General features: G+C 39.2%; 1 protein-coding gene across 4 annotated transcripts in view; it reads left to right on the top strand.

Annotated features, from left to right (window-relative positions):
- The window catches only part of triob (trio Rho guanine nucleotide exchange factor b), a 107,909-nt gene extending 89,700 nt beyond the window's left edge, over window positions 1–18,209 (top strand). For 3 of the 4 annotated variants that reach the window (XM_058392956.1, XM_058392942.1, XM_058392950.1), the window contains 21 exons: window positions 2,342–2,434; window positions 2,532–2,680; window positions 2,819–2,885; window positions 3,244–3,347; window positions 4,679–4,748; window positions 4,865–4,954; window positions 5,045–5,137; window positions 5,513–5,563; window positions 5,678–5,755; window positions 6,363–6,554; window positions 6,773–6,953; window positions 7,066–7,514; window positions 9,586–9,839; window positions 10,342–10,447; window positions 10,738–10,765; window positions 10,889–11,051; window positions 11,711–11,832; window positions 12,935–13,007; window positions 13,709–13,909; window positions 14,525–14,663; window positions 14,976–18,209. In XM_058392956.1, coding sequence (XP_058248939.1) covers window positions 2,342–2,434; window positions 2,532–2,680; window positions 2,819–2,885; window positions 3,244–3,347; window positions 4,679–4,748; window positions 4,865–4,954; window positions 5,045–5,137; window positions 5,513–5,563; window positions 5,678–5,755; window positions 6,363–6,554; window positions 6,773–6,953; window positions 7,066–7,514; window positions 9,586–9,839; window positions 10,342–10,447; window positions 10,738–10,765; window positions 10,889–11,051; window positions 11,711–11,832; window positions 12,935–13,007; window positions 13,709–13,909; window positions 14,525–14,663; window positions 14,976–15,521 — 3,249 coding nt within the window. In that variant the 3' untranslated portion in view covers window positions 15,522–18,209. Of the gene's footprint in view, window positions 1–2,341; window positions 2,435–2,531; window positions 2,681–2,818; window positions 2,886–3,243; window positions 3,348–4,678; window positions 4,749–4,864; window positions 4,955–5,044; window positions 5,138–5,512; window positions 5,564–5,677; window positions 5,756–6,362; window positions 6,555–6,772; window positions 6,954–7,065; window positions 7,515–9,585; window positions 9,840–10,341; window positions 10,448–10,737; window positions 10,766–10,888; window positions 11,052–11,710; window positions 11,833–12,934; window positions 13,008–13,708; window positions 13,910–14,524; window positions 14,664–14,975 lie in introns of those variants that run through there. The other variant, XM_058392963.1, reaches the window with a different exon arrangement.
- The last annotated feature ends 500 nt before the right edge of the window (window positions 18,210–18,709 follow it).

Below are 18,709 nucleotides of genomic sequence, written 5' to 3'. Positions count from 1 at the left end.
TACGACCAGTGTTTTAGCGTAAAAAACACTTCAGCGTCGTTTTGTGCTTCTCCGTATCCGGCAGCTTCTCCAAGACAAATGGAGATAACTGAAGCAATTACGCATTTCATTGCAAAAGACATGGCGCCGATTAGTACAGTTTCCAGCGCGGGGTTTAAAATACTCATAAACACACTGGATAAGAGATATGTCATCCCCTCCCGCAACTCCTTAGCCTAGATTCATAAATTAATTTTATTTTTAGTTTAGCATTCTTTCCATATATATTTGCATATATTTCCTTTTTAATTTTTTTTTTATTTAAAAAAACCAATGCAATGCAAAGCAATGTGTAGGTGACATTTGAGTCTTAAGCAATAGAAGTTTTTCAGCTTTTTAAAAATTTTTATATAAAATATGGCATGCAGTTACTTTAAACAATGGTATAAAGCTATTCAAAGCATCATTTAATGTAAATTGTGATAATCGTAATTAATAATCGCAATTACAATTTCAAGGGAATAATCAACAGTTATGATTTTTGTTATAATCGTGCAGCCCTAGTACTATGTTCCTTTGATACAGAATGTATATTACCATGGAAATCTTGTTTTCAAAATGCTACAAGGATTTGTACAGAGTTACGAAACTGATAAAGACTAAGGCACTTCAGGCAACCGTAGTTGATTTGTCTAATGTGGATAGATACTAGGGGTTAAGTTAGTGGTTGCTACAGTTTATCCCAAATGCTGGCTAAAACTGTTATTTCTTTTACTCTTTTTCATCTAATGCTATTGACTTTTTGTCTTTGTTAATCTGGTTTCACCTCACAGCATTTTGTCGATTTTTGTTCCATGTCTGTTTTGTCTCAGTTTCTGTACCTCTCCATATAGCTTCCTTTTCCAGCAAAGCCAGTCTTCTTCTTAACCCATCCTTCTTTCTTAATTCCTTATTCCCATTCTTTAAATGCCTTAAATGTGTTTCTGATTCTTTCCATTCCTTTACTCAAATGTTGCTTGTTTGAATACTCCATCTGCCCCTCGACTCTGGTTTTGATTGGTCAGACCTGGTCAAAGCCAAAACTAAACCCTAGTGTGTAGTGCACAATATGCCCCCTACCCTTTAATGGAGTATTTAAAGTATGTACCACAATGTGCTACCAGTACCCGTAGTTCCTTGAACCTAAAAGCCTTTTCAAGCCAAGCCCCACCCTAAGCCTTGTAAGTATTGGCTAACCATCCTGGACCCAGCCACTGCCCATACCTTGATTGGACAGGATCCTTGAACTGCAACGGTGAGAATTTGTTCACTCTGGATTAATGAATATAAGTCCAAATTATACCTGTGTATTGAAAATTTGACAAATATGATGAAATATTTTTGACAGTACCCAAGGTTTGCCAAAAACCTGAAACAGTCATAACAAATCAGTTAAAAATATATAAATACCTACCAGTTTTTATTATTATTTGAGACTGTAATGCCAGTGGTTATTGTAGAAAGCTGTTCTGATGATATCAGCCACCTCTACCCCGCTCCAGCTAATATTTAACTAAATTAAATCAGTAGCCAAATGGTCACACCCAACTGACTTTTCCCACACTTAGTTACTGTTGTTATCTAGGCTAAGTTCTTGATTAAGCGTCTACTACAAGATCTGTTTTAAGGTTCAGGATTTTAAAATAGACAATGTCATCTATATGTCTGGCAAAGATATCCTTAGCAAGAAATCCAAGACAGCAAAAGTGCTTTCTTCCAAATAGACAGCTGCCCTGTGAGGCTGGTTTCAAGTGTATCTTCAGATGCACATGTTAACCATCACCCTCCTCAGTTGGTAGCTGCCACAAGAAAAGGGAAAACTAGTGGATGGGAATTATTAAATTACAAGAAAAAATGTATTACTTTCATATATCCAGCTAAAGTGCAGATTAATGGACTCACATATGAGCAGACAGAACAAACTTTGGTGATGGTGTGATTGTTAAGTGACACCCATTAGCAATCCAATACAAAGCAGACTTTGTTTGGGGTTGGCCCTGGTGGCACGGTGGTGCAGCTGGTAGCACTGTCCTCACCCCTAACTCCAGGGTCCCAGGGATCAGGTTTCATCTGATGCTCAGGTTACTGTCTATGTTCAGTTTTACCTAGGTCTTCAGCAGGTACTCTGGTTTCCTCTGCACGCTCAGTTTCAGGGTTTCTCCATTAAAATTTGTCCACAGAATGTGCTGGTGTGCCAGATGCTGAAAGCTTGATCTAGGCAATATTGGATGGCAACGGTTGTTAAATGGTGCTTTGCAAAAACATAAGGCAGGCCTAGAACTGGGTCAATTTCATAAACTTATAGTTATCTCTCTACCTTCAGGCTTCCCGCCTTTCTGGGCGGCCCAGCAGTTCAGAGACCCCAAGTGCTGCTGAACTTGTCAGCGCCATTGAAGAACTTGTCAAGAGCAAGATGGTATGTTGTGCTTCTTAAAATCATTGTAAGCTTAATTATTTTTATCCTGCTCTGTCATTCTACTCCTCATTTTTCTCTATAACTTTTTGTCTCTCAGAGTCTGGAGGATCGGCCAAGTTCTCTCTCAGTTGATCATGTAGACAGCAACAGTCCCTCCTGTAACCCCTCAGATAACTCCCTGCTCTCTTCTTCTTCACCTGCTGAAGAGATGGATGAACGCAAAACAAGCATACTCAAGAAGCGCCAGTAAGCACCTACATCCCAGGGTTAACTAGTCCTGTTTATTTTAAATACAGAATCAAAAGTCCAGGGGGTAAACTGTTTTAAATTATTTTGTAGAATTTTTGGATGTCCTTATATAACCTTGCCTCTATCTCTTTGCAGCTATGTACTTTTGGAGCTGGTCGACACAGAGCGAGACTATGTTAGAGACCTGGGTGCGGTGGTGGAGGTAAGAATGAGGTCAAACCATAGGACTGTGGTGTCTAGAATTAGATTCAGAGGTCATATGATGCCTGTTAGAACTGGAAAAGTATAGGAAGCTGTGTGTAGCAGGATGTGGATAATTATACAGTAAACTGTTCGGTTGAATCCGATGACTCACCCTTTTCAAACCTCATGGACACATTTGTAGTTTGAGAATGTCACAGAACTGTCTCACACAGCCGTTCTCATGTGGAGGCTTGGAACAGGAAGTGAACTGGTGGCTGTGGGTGGTGCCACCTCCTCAGATTGTGCCACTGCATGTTTAACATCCATGCCATTGTCTCCCTGGTAACGATGTTCTTGGACTCTCCTTGTCTTTGCAGGGCTACATGAGCCGTATGAAGGAGGAGGGGGTTCCGGATGACATGAAGGGCAAAGACAAGATTGTGTTCGGAAACATTCATCAGATCTATGACTGGCACAAAGAGTAGGTCTAGCATGCTGGATTTTGCATCCACCTGTTCATTTTACATTTCTAAAGATGCCTGTAAGAAATCCTCAGCGGAAGATGAAATTATAGATCCCTTCATATCCTAGTCTCCATGGCTACAGTGGATACAGCACAAGTCTATACAGACAAGTCTATAAAGTATACACACAGTGTGTTCAGATTTTAAATATTATACCATGGTGGGGCTACATGGGTTGGCCCAAAAAAGTATTTTAGGTCCTGATTATGGTTGTGAAGATGTAGATGTTGGGCCAAATTGTGTTCATATTAGGGCTGGGGAAGTTAACGCATTATTATCGTGTTAACTCATTAATTCATTAACGCCGACAAATATTCTATCGCACGTTAACGCAGTTTTTATTATTTTGTAAATAATTTAAAAAGTCTGCTGCTCAGTGGCTCTGAATACACACACAGACAAACCATGGGTGACAGGAGGGGTGGGATCTCATTTCGTATTGGCTTGGGATAAAGGTGATGACGTGTGTCAACCAATGAGAGCATTTGGGATGAGCGTAAGTGTACTGCAGCGCTAACAGGAATCGGAAAAGAAGTAGAAGCGGCGGATAAACAAACACGCAGGGAGGCAGGCACAGAGAGAGAGAGAGAGAGCATTAACTCATGACAATCATGCGATTAATCGCGATTAAATATTTTAATCGATTAACAGGCCTAGTTCATATACTCTAGGTGTACATTTTATTTATGTTCATCAAAAGCATATATGGATCTATATTTTAGGCCACAGGGTTAATATAACCCTGATGTTGACATATATGTAGGTTCAAGATGTATCTAAAATATAGGTCCAATGGGTTTTAACATAATTTGGACCAAAATATAGACTCATTAGGTATTGATTGGTGTAGTTGGTGATTAGAGTTGAAACATAGACTCAAAAGACAACACAATTTGGTCCAATTTATATCAGCATCAGATAAATATGTATATTTTGGACTAAACTATGCAGACCCATAAGAATCTGACCCCAAAAGATTGTTTATATGTTTTGGTCCTTATTATTTATTGATTTGTGGCCAAATTATGTAATTTTCCTCAGTTTTCACATATTAACTACATTAATCTATATCTCTATAGTATTCTAACGTAATTCCATTTGAAATTTAGAGCATAAAGGTATCAAAAGAATTTGTTCCAAAAATGTCCTTTAATAATTTATTATTAAAATGATTTGTCCCAAACTTAAAACCTAATGAAGTTATATACAAGTCCGTTTGGATCAGAATGTAGATATATAAGCACACTTTGCCCCATTTTTTTTTTAATTTACTATTTTTTTTCCATAGCTTCTTCCTGGCTGAACTGGAAAAGTGCCTGGAGGATCCCAATAGGCTAGCATCTTTGTTCATCAAACAAGTGTGTCTTGATTCCCACTGTACTTTACATTTTAGTGGTGATACATGTTGCTGTCATAAGATTATATAAATCTTTACTGTTTATTTTTGTGTTGATAATGTCTGATTGTCTTACAGGAGCGCCGATTACACATGTACATCGTCTACTGCCAGAACAAACCCAAATCTGAGCACATTGTATCTGAGTACATAGACACATATTTTGAGGTAAGAAACAAGTCTGAATCAATAAGTCATCAATTCATGATTAGCCACATTGCCACAGGACCTGATTTCATATTGAAAGTGTTTTGACAGGATCTAAAGCAGCGCTTGGGCCACAGGCTGCAGATCACAGACTTGCTTATCAAACCTGTACAGAGGATTATGAAGTATCAGCTCCTGTTAAAGGTGAGGAGTTTCCTTCTGACTCATACACTCTTACTGTGGTGCCTGGGGATCAGATGTAATCATGTATTTTAACACTGTTATGGAATTACTCCGTGCACTTAGATTAAAAAAATGACACAGGAGCCTTTCTATAGACAGGGCAGCTGGTATGAACATGTGATGTTTGGTACATTCATATTTACAGAAACATAATAAAGGATTTATGTCAAGTTAGGAACTGCAATATATAATTAAATGTGTGACATCATTTATACACAAGCATATGTAATTTCAAATGTACTAAAAATACATGTCTTCCCGACAACTTGCTCTGATGGTTTGTCTTATTTCAGTGAGATGAAATTAAGGTTTATTTCTGCTCATTTCCTGCTTCAGGACTTTCTAAAGTTCTCCAAAAAGGCTGGCGTCGATTCGGCAGAATTAGAGGTAAAAACATCATCTTTGGCATTTTTTCTTTCCACCCCACTATCTCACCCTTGAGTCATTTCCTTGTTTAGTTCAATAAAAAGCTGCATTTTACAGTACATCCATGTTTTACAGAAAGCAGTAGAGGTCATGTGTGTTGTGCCCAAACGCTGCAACGATATGATGAACGTGGGACGTCTCCAGGGCTTCGATGTAAGACTCTCACCATTTGGATGAGTTTTTCAAGTGGACGATTTGTTAAGAGATACAGAAGCCCTGATTTACTGAGATGCGAAATAAGGAGGTTGATTTGTTTGGACATGTTGCTGTTGATATGCAAAGAATAATTGTGTAAATGACATCATATGCAGATAATAAATGTTTGCTCGCTCTTTAAGGAAGACCTGGTCATACAGTTATAAAGAGGGCTTTGTTGATGGACAGGAGCTTCCATGCTGTATGATCTCATTTCCAGAATCAGCTATTTCAACTGAGAAGCTACATTTTAAAAAGTGATAAATCCTTAAATAGTATAACAAAAAGATTGCAACTGGAAATATCAGTTGTGGTCTACATATGGCTGTTAATTGAAGTGCAGTAAATGGCCTTAAAAAAGTTATGGCCTGAACTCTATTCCCTGCAATTTACTAGATTCAAATTCTTAAAAGGAATTTAGGATTGGATAATTGAACCACCAGACTAACACACCTCAACCATCTCAGGTTCCTCAGGGCCCCTATTTAACCAATATAGTATATGTTGTAAGCTTTGTAAAAGGTCATTTGAGTATTATTCTAATTTTCCCCCCGTGTTTGTTTAGGGCAAAATTGTAGCTCAGGGCCGGCTCCTCCTCCAAGACACATTTATGGTGTCAGATCAGGATTCCAGCCTACTCTCCCGGGCCAAGGAGAGGCGTGTCTTCCTCTTCGAGCAGATCGTTATCTTTAGTGAGCCACTTGATAAGAAGAAGGGCTTCTCTACTCCAGGATATCTGTTCAAGAGTAGCATCAAGGTGAGAATTTCTTAAAATATGCACCAAACCACTGCCAAATCCAATCACAAGAGATGTGCAGCTGTGTGGCTAAAACTAGGCTACACAACATCACAATACAATAATATAAACAGATGAATATATGACATGTCACTCTTCAGTATGATTTCCAATACTGTCTTTCTCAGTGGCTTAAATGATTTGAAAAATGACGTCCTGTGTCTCTCTTTCGGTTGCAGGTCAGCTGGTTGGGTCTGGAGGAGAGTTCAGACAGCGACCCCTGTAGGTTCATTCTCACATCGAGGTCATCTACAGGTGGCGCAGAGCGCTTCGTCCTTCACTCGTCTAGCCCGGCTGTGTGTCATACATGGGTACAACAGATTAGCAGCATACTGGAGAACCAGAGGAACTTCCTCAATGGTAATGCGCTTCTATATAAGGATTGGGACACTATGCTTTCAGCAATGCAATCTACTAATACGTGCTTCTTATTCTAGAATTTTATTAAAAACGTTTTTTTTCTGTCCCACAGCACTAACATCTCCCATCGAGTACCAGCGGAACCATGTGGGCGCGAGCACTTCCAACCCAGGCACCAGCGTCCCCATGGGCTCCCGACCTCGTGGATCCAGAATTCCCCAACCCATGCAGCCCCACCCCCCATCAGCCTCAGGTACGTTCCCTGAGACTTTCGGGACACACCTGCTCGAGGTCCCCTTGAATGAGCAGCGCGAGGAGACCCGTTCAGTTCCTCGAGCTGCTGTGTCCCCAATGTCCCTCGCTTTATCCAGACCTCGATCAGGGCTTCCTTCACCACTAATCTCACCTTCAACAAACACCCTGAGTTCATGCCACTCTGGCATCAAAGCCTCCTCGTCGTCCATTTGGGCTTCAGTTCCAGAGCAGAACCAGAAGCGCAAGGAACCGGACCGGGTCAGCACATGCTCCTCGGCCAGCGAGCACTCCCTGCACAGCAACGGGGTAAGGACCCAACTCTCTCCTAACCCAGGCTTCATTCCGGCTTCCTACTAACTTTCCTGACGGGATGTGTTCCAAAACCAGAGAAACTTCTCGCCGGCTCAAATGGCCTAAGCTTATCTGCATTCCACTACTAAACCGGAAATAGCTCGGCTTCTTCAATGTTCTCCAAAAGGCTACACATCTGTCCTCTGCTATTCATTCTTCTACCATAGAAAGAGCTCAATCCAAGAAAGCAGTCTAACCCATACTAACATTCTTTGTTTGGCTGTTTTTTACTCAGTCTGCTGCCACTGCTGCTTTAAACAATCTCGGAAAGGTTTGAGAAGCCATAAAGAAGACGATGCTGTTAAACTAAAGCTGCCTAATGAAGAGAAGCTTCCTGACTCAACTGATTCCTTGCTTTCATGCCACTAAACATTTCTTCATTCTTTATACATGCATACACACTATATACAGTATGTCAACTGTATATAATCACGCAGTACAATACAATAAAACTACAAATAAAAGAAAGAAACAGTTTGGGGTGATTCCACAATACCGGTGCCAATTAAACCATGTAGCTCTTTTTCAACATTGAATCGAAGAAGACTTGCATTTAAACGTTGAGATGTGTGCTCACATAACTCAAATTATTTCCTTTTTTTTTCTGACAAAGTAACATTGAAGGTTGAAGGTTTTATCACAGCCAGCATCACATTATCATTGCAATGAAGGAAAACAGAATATGATTTTCATCTTCTCATGATCCTTCTCAGGAAATTTAGATGATGCAACTTGAAACATTCTAGATATTTCATATTTGGTGAACGTGTTCAGGGTCGAGAGAATATAATGGGATTAAATAGAACCAAAATGGAGATTTTTACCTATAATGCGACGACTCAGAAAATGATGTTTCAAGCCTGAGATTCACAGAAATAAGTAGTTTAATGATTAGAAAATCTTGTGTTTAATGAGATGACAATGGCATCCCAACTGTGTCGTCACCCTCAACTAAGAAGAATTTATACACAATGTCCTCCCCTTGGCGTAGATCATTATCAAAAGTTTGTGGCTTTATTTATACATCAGATTAACATGAATTAAGTAAGCTGTTGTTTGTTGTTTGTTTTTAGTACGATCCAAATATCCTTCAACTGTTTGAGACCTTTAAAGCCAATCATAGTTACTCTGTAGACATGGTTTAGTTACTAAAATGACCACCTTTGAGGCTGCCAGATTTTTCTTGACTTAAAGTGTCCAGGTCAGAACTATAGACCAGTGCCTTTGACTACTAATACAAGTGTTTGTCTATTAACCTGAAAAAAAAAAGTCAGGGATAGAAAATGCAGACTGGAGAAGAGATTTTTCTTTTCCATTTGTTGTATTGTGATGTAACATTAAAGTGAAAAATAGAAAAAAAGACTAAAACATAATCATGCATTATTGGCAAACGGCATGCATTAAAATGACCATCTAATAGAAGTCAAAGGTTGTGTCTCAACCAGCTACCATGCTCCCTAGGTCATAAGTCAGTATATCGTGTACACGAGTTCGGACACTGGTAAAGACCCTGGCTCGCTACACTTTGGGACACTGATGATTAAAAATCTTTCTGACATAATTTTTTTCATTTTGTTTATTGTTGTTATATATCCTTGCAACATTTCTAGCTGTTTTCTAGCTACATTTCTAGAATTTTTTAAAAAAATCATTAAACACTTAAAAGTCATTAGACCTCCCACAAACCGTATTGTCAAATAAATGAAAAACAAGTTAACATAAGTAAACATTTGCTACAGCAATGATAACAAGCTACTTATGTTTGTAGACGAAGTTGGCCCAGAAAATGTGATGTCATTTCTGTTAAAGGAACATGGTGAGCATCGAAACTCCCTGGTTTTTACAGTGCATTGTGGGCTTTTTGACAGAGCCTGGCTAGTGAACTAGGGACCTGATTGAGACACAGCCTAGGATACTGTGTGAGACACCTAACATCTGACTCATTAGTGTTGGGGAACACTGTGTGCATTTACAAACAAACAAAGCTGATATTTAATGTAATGTTCTGCGCATGTTGTGCTGTCAGAGTGAAAGCAGCAGCAGCAGCAGTAGCAGCATGTCCACCATGCTGGTGACCCAGGACTATGTGGCTTTAAAAGAGGACGAGATCAGCGTGCATCAGGGCGAGGCTGTGCAGATCCTGGCTTCCAACCAGCAGAGCATGTTCCTAGTGTTCCGAGCTCCCACTGAACAGGGCCCGGCAGCAGAGGGATGGATCCCCGCCCATGTCCTAGGCCACACCTCCATCCGTGCCTCCGACTACACCAACAGCACCCTAAAGTATGCAAAACGACCTGCTGTGTATTAAATTCTAATTAGAGTTAGACTTCATTTTGTATATTACAAAATTTTAATGTAAGCTTTCCAAGTACATGACAACAAGCATGACAACAGCATAAATTTGTGTCCCTGAATAATTCAGGACAGGACAGTTCATTAAGCTTATCAAGTTCAATTATGAATCCTTACACCTTTACACATATGTGCTATAGAGACAAATAGAGCCAAGTGTGAGTAAATTTGATGTATTCAATATTTACATAGAGAAAGTTATGTGTATTCAGAGTTGGGTTTACATGTCTGCTAATAGAAATGGCGTAAATACATTTTCTTCATTATGACAGCTCTGGACATTAAAAAAAAAAAGACAAATTGTACTTTTAACAGACATCAGACATTTCAGTATTAAAAAAGTGAGAAATTTTAGAATTAATTTCTATACACAAATTGTGACTCATTTCTTCGCACTTGTTTATCTCCCGCTTTCTCATTACAAACCCAGGAAGTCATCGTCATGGCACACAGCGTTACGCATCCGCCGCAAATCCGAGAAGAGAGATAAAGAGGGAAGGAAAGAGTGTCGGCAGGAGAATAAGGTTTCTGTAAAGGTATTCATACTTTCATTTCACTTCATCTCTATTTAGCTAAACGTTTTACACAGCTAAATAATGACCACAAATCCAGAAAATGTATTCATTTATTTGTTTAAGCAAACAAACCAATTAACATTCACCTGTTAACATTTAACATTCACCAGTTGTGACACACTGTACTCTTTTGTGAAGCTGTTATGTATGTGCTGCAGCTGTGTGTGTTGACAGGGTGCGATGTTAAAATTGGTGCCGGAGCGCATGATAATGTGTGAGACTTTTCTTACAGCTTTTTGTTTCTCTTTCAGCTTCTTAATCCGAACTACATCTACGATGGTAATTAAATAAAAAAAATAATAAAATTATAATTATTATTATTATTGTGAATTATGATTATTATTATTTTTTTATAAAGATCATATCAGCCAAACTGAAGTGTTTCTCTGTCTTGTGTCTCAGTTCCGCCAGAGTTTCTGGTGCCACTGACTGATTTGGCTTGTGAGAGCGGAGAGAGCGTGACCTTGCGCTGTAAGGTCGGCGGTCAGCCAAGAGCCTCCGTCTCCTGGCGAGGACCGGATCAGAGCACTCTGAGTGACGGTGGACGATACACACTGACACACAGGTACACAAGCAGACACAAGTCACAGAACTCATTCAGCTGTAATTCATTTATACGTGTTTGTAATTACACAACTTGGCCATTAGGTGGCACCACAGTCCAACTAGAAAACTGTATGGGTTTTTTTTTTCTTACCCATGCAGTTATTTTCTAATCATTTATTTCCCGAAATCTAAACTAGAAGGTGGATATTCTAGACTACGATTATTAGCAGTCCTTTCTGCCTAATCAGAGCTTTTGTGGATATAAACCACAAAAGCTCTGATTAGGCAGAAAGGACTGCTGAACATTCTTGTTAATAATCATAGTCTGTGTTTATGCCACAAGCTTCATACTCTACATGATCCTTGGTCCAGTGGGATCAAATGTTAAATAAATACATAGTATTTTAGTATCTAAATACATAGTGTGCCTTCTATTCGTATTACAACATTGTTTTTTTATTGTGTTACATTCCTGCGGTAGACATAGCAGCAAGACTTTTGTCACATAGTTACCACTTCTCCAATATTTACAATAACTGCTATGCTGTAGAAGGAACTACTAAAGTGTCCTGGGCATGAATCACTCAGCCGCACAATCTGTTCTCTATTAAACTTTGCTGTGCACATAATATTATTTTTAAACATTTTTTCGGTTCCTACTTCTGTGCGTCTTCACAGCGATACGGGCGAGGTGACCCTGCGCGTTTCACCCGCGACCGTAGATGACGGTGGGACCTACACCTGCACCGCCACTAACGACGTCGGGACGGTCACTTCGTCCTCCTGCCTCAGAGTGCAAGGTACAAGTGTGTCTGACGCTCAGCATGAACACACACTCCACAATTTTGCCTATTGTCTTGCACGTAGCCATGGTAACCATGACAAGTTATTTTGATGTCTCATTTCATTCTGGCCTGACTGTCTCCATGGTTATGTTTTTATATCTAACAAAAGATACAAGATGTCGGCATTATGAGATCTATGACAAGCTGTGTTTTTTTTTGTTGTTGTTGTTGTTTTTTTAAAAAGAAGCTGGTGATGGAAAATGTTAGCAGTGGCCAATTGCTGTCGTATAAAAGAGCCAAAAAAACACTTGAGAACATGCTGCTACTGGAAACTATTTACCTTTGGCATGGTAACAGTAACTCTGCTTTGACATCACACCGTTCAGGCACTAGTAAATTTAGGGTTTCATCTACAAACACGTACACAAACCAAAGTGTGAAACGTTAAGAATAGTCCACCAATCAGAAATCTCCAACTCATAGCAATGGTCATATTCAGATGATGATGAAGTCTATAGACTCAAACGACATGTGTTCTGTGATACTCCAGTATTGAACTGGTGACTGAAGACAACAGCACTGTGGATCATTCTGGAAAAGACCACTAATGTCATGTTAAAAAAAACAAAAACACAGCATCAACGGATCAGTCTGCAGTGAGAGGAATTCATTCTGATTCCTGTGCTCAAAGCAGGGCATCAAAAAAATGGTCTTATCAAAAGTGTCTTACCAACGTTAAAACAGGAAGTTACCAAAATAAGTGCATTAAATTTGTGCAAATTGTGAGATGGTTTTCACACTGCTTATTGACATTTAGGTAATGGAAAAGCTGAAGAACCACATGTCTGCGTGCAGAACATTTTAACCACAAAGGAAACTAAGAAAGGAAGTTAAATAAAAAAAATAAAAAAATATTAATAATTTTTATTGAATTGCACAAAATGATTCAAGTGAATGAATCGCTTATTCAAGCTCTTGTTTAAATATATATATATTATATATATATATATATTTTTTTTTCATTTTGAAAGTGTTTCTTTTTGCAGAATTATAGCCCAAGCATTCACTGATGGACAAGCTGTTCAGCCTTGCCTCATGATTCTTTTGCTTTGCACAGGTACCTACGGTGATGGAATAATCTGGAAGGAGAATTTCGAGTCGCTCTACACTGAAGTAATGGAGCTCGGAAGGTGAGTTGAATCTCCCTTTTGACACGAGCACAGTCAGGCCCAAAAGTCTGAAGTCCTGGCTTACTGAAAGACATTTGAGGGGATCAAATGCATGCAAATGATACACAACAAATAATTGCATGAATAATGTCAAGTACAAAGTAGTCATAGAAACCGATATTTAAATGGGCTTCTAGCTTACGCTGATAGTTTAGAGTTGTTTGGGTCTCTAAGATACTCACTGAAGAGTCAAGCCCTTAAATTAGACCTCACCACATGCCATGTTTCTGTCATCTGTACTGTTTGTGTAAATGAACCTTTTTTTAGTTCTATGTAAAAAAAAAATGCAAATAAATGTTTGAATGTACTGTGAATATCTAATATCAAAGCAACCTTCCATTGGTGATGTCATCATTTTAAGGAAATGGTTTGTTCATTCTGAGAAATGATTGTATAAACCTAGTGAACAATATCATTTTAGGGAAAATAAACTTATTATTGATTAATTATCATATTTAATACCTGCCCTTTGGTATAACTAGTCATTGCACTTCAGGTCATTGCCAGTCTACTGTAAATCATTGCAGATGCTAAATGAATATATTAGCATGTCCCTAATTGCATATTCATGATATTTTTGCTCATTTAACAGATGGAGTCCTCTTGTGTAGCTGTTAGTAAATGAACTTGCACCCTTTTGTATTTTGTTACCATCTGTACAGAGGCAGGTTCTCCGTGGCTAAGTGGTGTGAACAGCAAGGTTCACGGCGTTCAGTGGTAGCAAAGTTGGTGAACAAGAAGCTGATGCGTCGTGAGCAGGTGATGAAGGAGCTGAACGTGCTTCGCTGCCTGCAGCATCCCAACGTGGTGGGCCTGCTTGATACATTCGAAACCAACATTAGCTACGTGCTCGTGCTGGAAATGTAAGCTCTCCAAATTGCTGGGCATTGTCAAGTTGGTCATGGTTTTATTCTTAGAACTTTGACAGTGTAGGGTGCAGAGAGTGGAAAGCCAGAAATTGAGTGTTTAAAAGGAAGTGAGTGTTTAAATTTAGATTTACTTGGACTAAAAGACTTTAAAGACAAATTGAATCTTAGAGCATGTAATGTGTTGCAAGTCTCCTTGTTATCAAAAGATGCCATGGTTATGCTGGGCTGTAATGTAGTTCATTATACTGAATTATACTAAATATACAGGCTTAAAAATAGTAAAATATAACATTTCAGCCCACAAAAAAAGGACTAAAAATTAAGGATAACTAAATAATACAAGTGAGATAAATCCATAACTATGAATCACAGGCAGCACAGAGAGACAGAGAGTACAGACAGGCAGATGGAGGGGAATACAAGCAACAGGTGAACACGGAAAGGACAATTTAATGTGAAGCTAAAAATTAGGGAATATGGAAAAGAAACGTAGAAAGGCACTAAACATTCAGTAACAATTGGGCAAAAAGTCTAGCAAACAGGACATTCAGACTGATTTCCAGAACAGTTTTACGATGTTATTAGTATTTCGTTGTTGTTGGCCTGCAGGGCTGACCAGGGTCGTCTCCTGGACTACATAGTGAGCTGGGGGAACCTGACTGAAGAGAAGGTGGCTCTTTACCTGCGGGACATATTAGAAGCTTTACACTACCTGCATACTTGTAGAATAGCTCATCTCGACCTGAAGGTAAGGGCCTGATCAGATTTTTCACAGAATTTTTTTTTCACTGGCTTAATTTGGTTGACAATTTTATCCAAAGGTAGATATAACTTTGCAGTTAAGAATAAAAGGTTTGCTCAAGAGCCAACCTCGAACCATGGGATCAAATCCCCGCAACATCAAGCTGCCATTATTGGGCCCTTGAGCAACAACATTCCAATCATTAACCTAGCATCTCAATGTCTTTGCCATGTTGTGACAACAACTAACATTGAAAAGACCTGGTGGACTTGTGGCACAATACCTGAAGCAATATCTGATCTGTTGTTTCTTTCACAGCCAGAGAATGTAGTGGTAGAGCAGGCATCTGCTCAATCTATTGTCAAGCTGACAGATTTCGGCGATGCCATGATCCTATCTTCTTCCCCCTACATTCACCCTCTGGTGGGCAGCCCTGAGTTCAGCGCACCTGAAGTGGTGCTTGGCGAGCCAGTGGCTTTGACTTCTGATCTCTGGAGCGTTGGTGTTCTGGCGTATGTGTTGCTGAGTGGTGCCTCCCCATTTTTAGACGAGAGTGCAGAGGAGACGTGCCTCAACATCTGCCGTCTGGACTTCAGCTTCCCCGAAGACTATTTTGGAGGTGTGAGCCGAGCAGCGCGTGATTTTGTGTGTTTGCTATTACACTCCGAAGCCGCCAGACGACCCTCAGCTCAGGCCTGCCTCCAGGGTGAGCCATGGCTCCGTCCCCGAGCTGCTTCCGGTTTGGTCCGCCTTGACACTGCACGACTTGTGGCCTTCATTGAGAGGCGCAAGCACCAGAGTGACTTGAGGCCAATGGATAACCTGAGGACATTTTTAAGAAGCCGGCTGCTGGGTAAGGCATGACAGAGCACGGAGGGTTCTCCCTTAAGACCTGGTCCTCTTCTACAGAGCGACGTAATGGTGTAATGGAAGTGGGTTCCTGAGGCAGGTATGAAGGCGCCTAGAGCAAGAAGGAAGTCTGAAGCTCGGAAGGTCTCTAGAGGGTGGAGGAATCAAATAGTAAATTTGATTCTAACTCTGAGCCTTCAGTCTGAGTGAGCCAGCGTTTAAGCCCCAGCAGTCATCTCATCCCTCAAGAGTCCATGCCTCAAGTTTTTTCATGAATATGAAACAGGAGTTTGGAAGATGGAGGGAGCATGGAGGAACTCGGATGTCCGGCAACCACCTCATCCTCTGTCAAGACTATCATGGATAGTATGGAGTCAATCCACAGTGATGCCCTGAAAGTGGAGACTGATGTTTTGGTGGAAAATGCCAAGAATCTTGAAAGCTCTAAAGAAAGAATGTGAGCAAAAATCATACATAAATGGAAATCCAACTGGAATCTCGTCCTTTTTATTTTAAAGCCACGTAAAGTGGCATGCTGTTTGTATACTGCTGCTGCTGTTGCTGACAAAACTCTACAACCCTTCCCAACCCTTGAAATCCCTTAGACCCTGCATTTGGAAACAAATCCAGATCACATCAGCCTCATTACCATGTCCTCTTTGTACAAAAAAAAAAAAAAATGCACAGAAGCACAAATGAGACTTTTTTGAGAGTTTTCTTCTATGAGCCAGTAAAAGGGCAAGCCTTTTGTTTTTGACAGTATTTTGAATCAGGTTGTTGCAGTACTGTATAGCTGTATTCAGGAAAGCATTTTGTATAAATTATGTATAGAAGCACAGCAAAGGAGATCTTTGACGTTTTGGAGTACAAAAAAATATATAAAGCGAAAGAAATGAAACTGGTTACGCATCATGCTTCCCATTCATCTTGGAATTGCTGTAGCCATGGAATCATAAAGTGCATCGAACAAGTTTTTCCAGAAATACTGCACGTATGAGGAACAAATCCATACATTTTTTTAAAATTTCAATTTTGTCCATTGGAAATAAAGAAACTGTAGCTGGACCTGTTCATCTTGGATGTTTAAGTATTGTTTTTAATCTGTCTCTCCGATGATTTCTCACCATTTCACGTTACTTGAATCGCCATCTTAAAGGAAAAGTCCACCGTGTACGACTTGCAAATTACTTAATGTGAGCCTCGATGCCCTCCATGGTTTGTGTTTGTTATACTTTTTTGTTTTTTTTTTTAAATTTCATGGTCTGTTTTTATTTTGGTAAGTCATTTTCTACATTACCCACAATACCATTTTGCTGATAGTGGTGATATTGTCTTCACGTCATCCTTACATGAAGACTGTGATCCAGCAGTCCTTTGAGTTTATCCTGATCTCACACCTCTTTATTTTACTCTGTAGAAGTTTCTACTTTCTTGCTAATAACACCATCATGCTTGTCATTTCATAGATCGCTAACTAAACTAGCCGACTCTCTTTCGTGTAGCTTCGTGTTAAGTCTCTCTTCCCTACTTCTACATTGGATTCTCATGAATTTGATATTAAAAGCATCTGTAACATGGTGAGAAGCTCTTTTTTTTGTATTCATGAGCTAACAGCAAATATTTTCCTGGTGTAGTTTACTATACATGCTAATAAGCTTGCTTGCTAGCTAGCTTAGCAAGCAGGCTGCTTTACAACTTTGTGACCCGATTAACATAAACCTTCAGTTTGTGAAAAGAAATTAACAAGGAAGTGTTTATATTTTTGCAGTGATGTATTTGATTTCAGATGCTTTTGCGTTGAATGAAGCACCCCTTTTGACTTACCAGGTACGCAGGAGTGTCGCGTGAATGTGCACTCATATTTTGTTGGAACCGTGTATGTGCAATGTTTGGGATTTTCGCAGCTATTTATGAGAAGTGGTGTTAAAACCTGCTGATGCTGAGTGTGTGTATAAGCCACTATAGATGAATCTCAGAGGTGTCTCATTTTTGTGGCTATTTCTTGCTAAGTTCCCTGTGTTCAGTATTATTTTGTGGAAGTTGTTTGTATCTTTGTCGCACTTGGTTATTTTTGAATGTTACGACTTCTCATTATTCTTATACCAAAGTTAACCCACACTTGGTTTCACAGTAATGATTAAAAACAATGATGATGCAGGCATTTGTGTAGATTAATCTTTATTTATTGTCTTGTTGTGTATTGTTTTTTTAATTGCTAAAATAACTGAAGTAGTGCTACATCTTTCAATCATTTCAACGCATTCTTTGAGCATTTTAGTATTTGTATAAGATGTATATTTGCATGGATAAACAATGTCTGTCACTCGCTACTTCAAGATTGTACAACCGGTCAAGGCTAATCTCTAATTATAGTTGTTTTAATGTCGTTTAGTTCCTGTTTAAAGTCAGGTTTGTTGTGATTTTATTGAACGTTAAGCCGTGTCAGTAAGCATGGGTCAACACAAGGTCAGTTTTTTTGTTTTGTTTTGTTCTAATTTATTTTGTCGTTATGTAAAGCTGTACAGAATCGAACAACTATGAAGACCCTCGTAGCTACGTCCTATTTTCTACATGCGGTCAAATTCCATTTTGAATGCTTTTGGCTCTCACGTTGTTGTGTAAATTTCTTTGTACAGAAACCATGCCTTTGCACATTCTGTGCTGTACATATTTTATTGAGATTAAACACATTAAAAAACGTTTTATTGGTATTTTTTTTTTTGGTCTGCTGTTTTCTTTTTGTCTTGAGGTTCATGTGAGTCGAACGGGACGTGTAGTGTTAATGAGTTTCAGCTTAAACTAGAACATTGTTGCCTTATGGAAATGGCTAATGTGAACTTTTAGCTAGCATTTTTTTGTTTTGTTTTCTTATCATATCTCAGATTAAGAACCTCAAATTTCCTTTGGTTTAGTTTCATTTCCTTTAATTATTAGTGTGCTGTCTGGGAAAACACAAGTTCAGTCTTCACAGGCAAACCTCAAACAAACCAGACTAAGTAAAAAGCATTCCCCTGTTGATCTGATACAAGATATTTATCTTGGTTGGGATTATTTATTTATTTATTTATTTTTTAAGTAGAGATGTCACTGTTTTACTGACAGAACAACGGTTTTCAGAACCAAGACAGCTGATGGATTTTTCTAGATCATTACACTTTTAATGAAGGTTAATATCAATTCATAACACAGCAGACTTTTTTAAA

Source organism: Hemibagrus wyckioides, linkage group LG01 (assembly GCF_019097595.1).
Source record: "Hemibagrus wyckioides isolate EC202008001 linkage group LG01, SWU_Hwy_1.0, whole genome shotgun sequence".
NCBI lineage: Eukaryota > Metazoa > Chordata > Actinopteri > Siluriformes > Bagridae > Hemibagrus > Hemibagrus wyckioides.
Note: the sequence above shows the minus strand (reverse complement) of the source record. Positions and strands in the feature narration are given on the sequence as shown.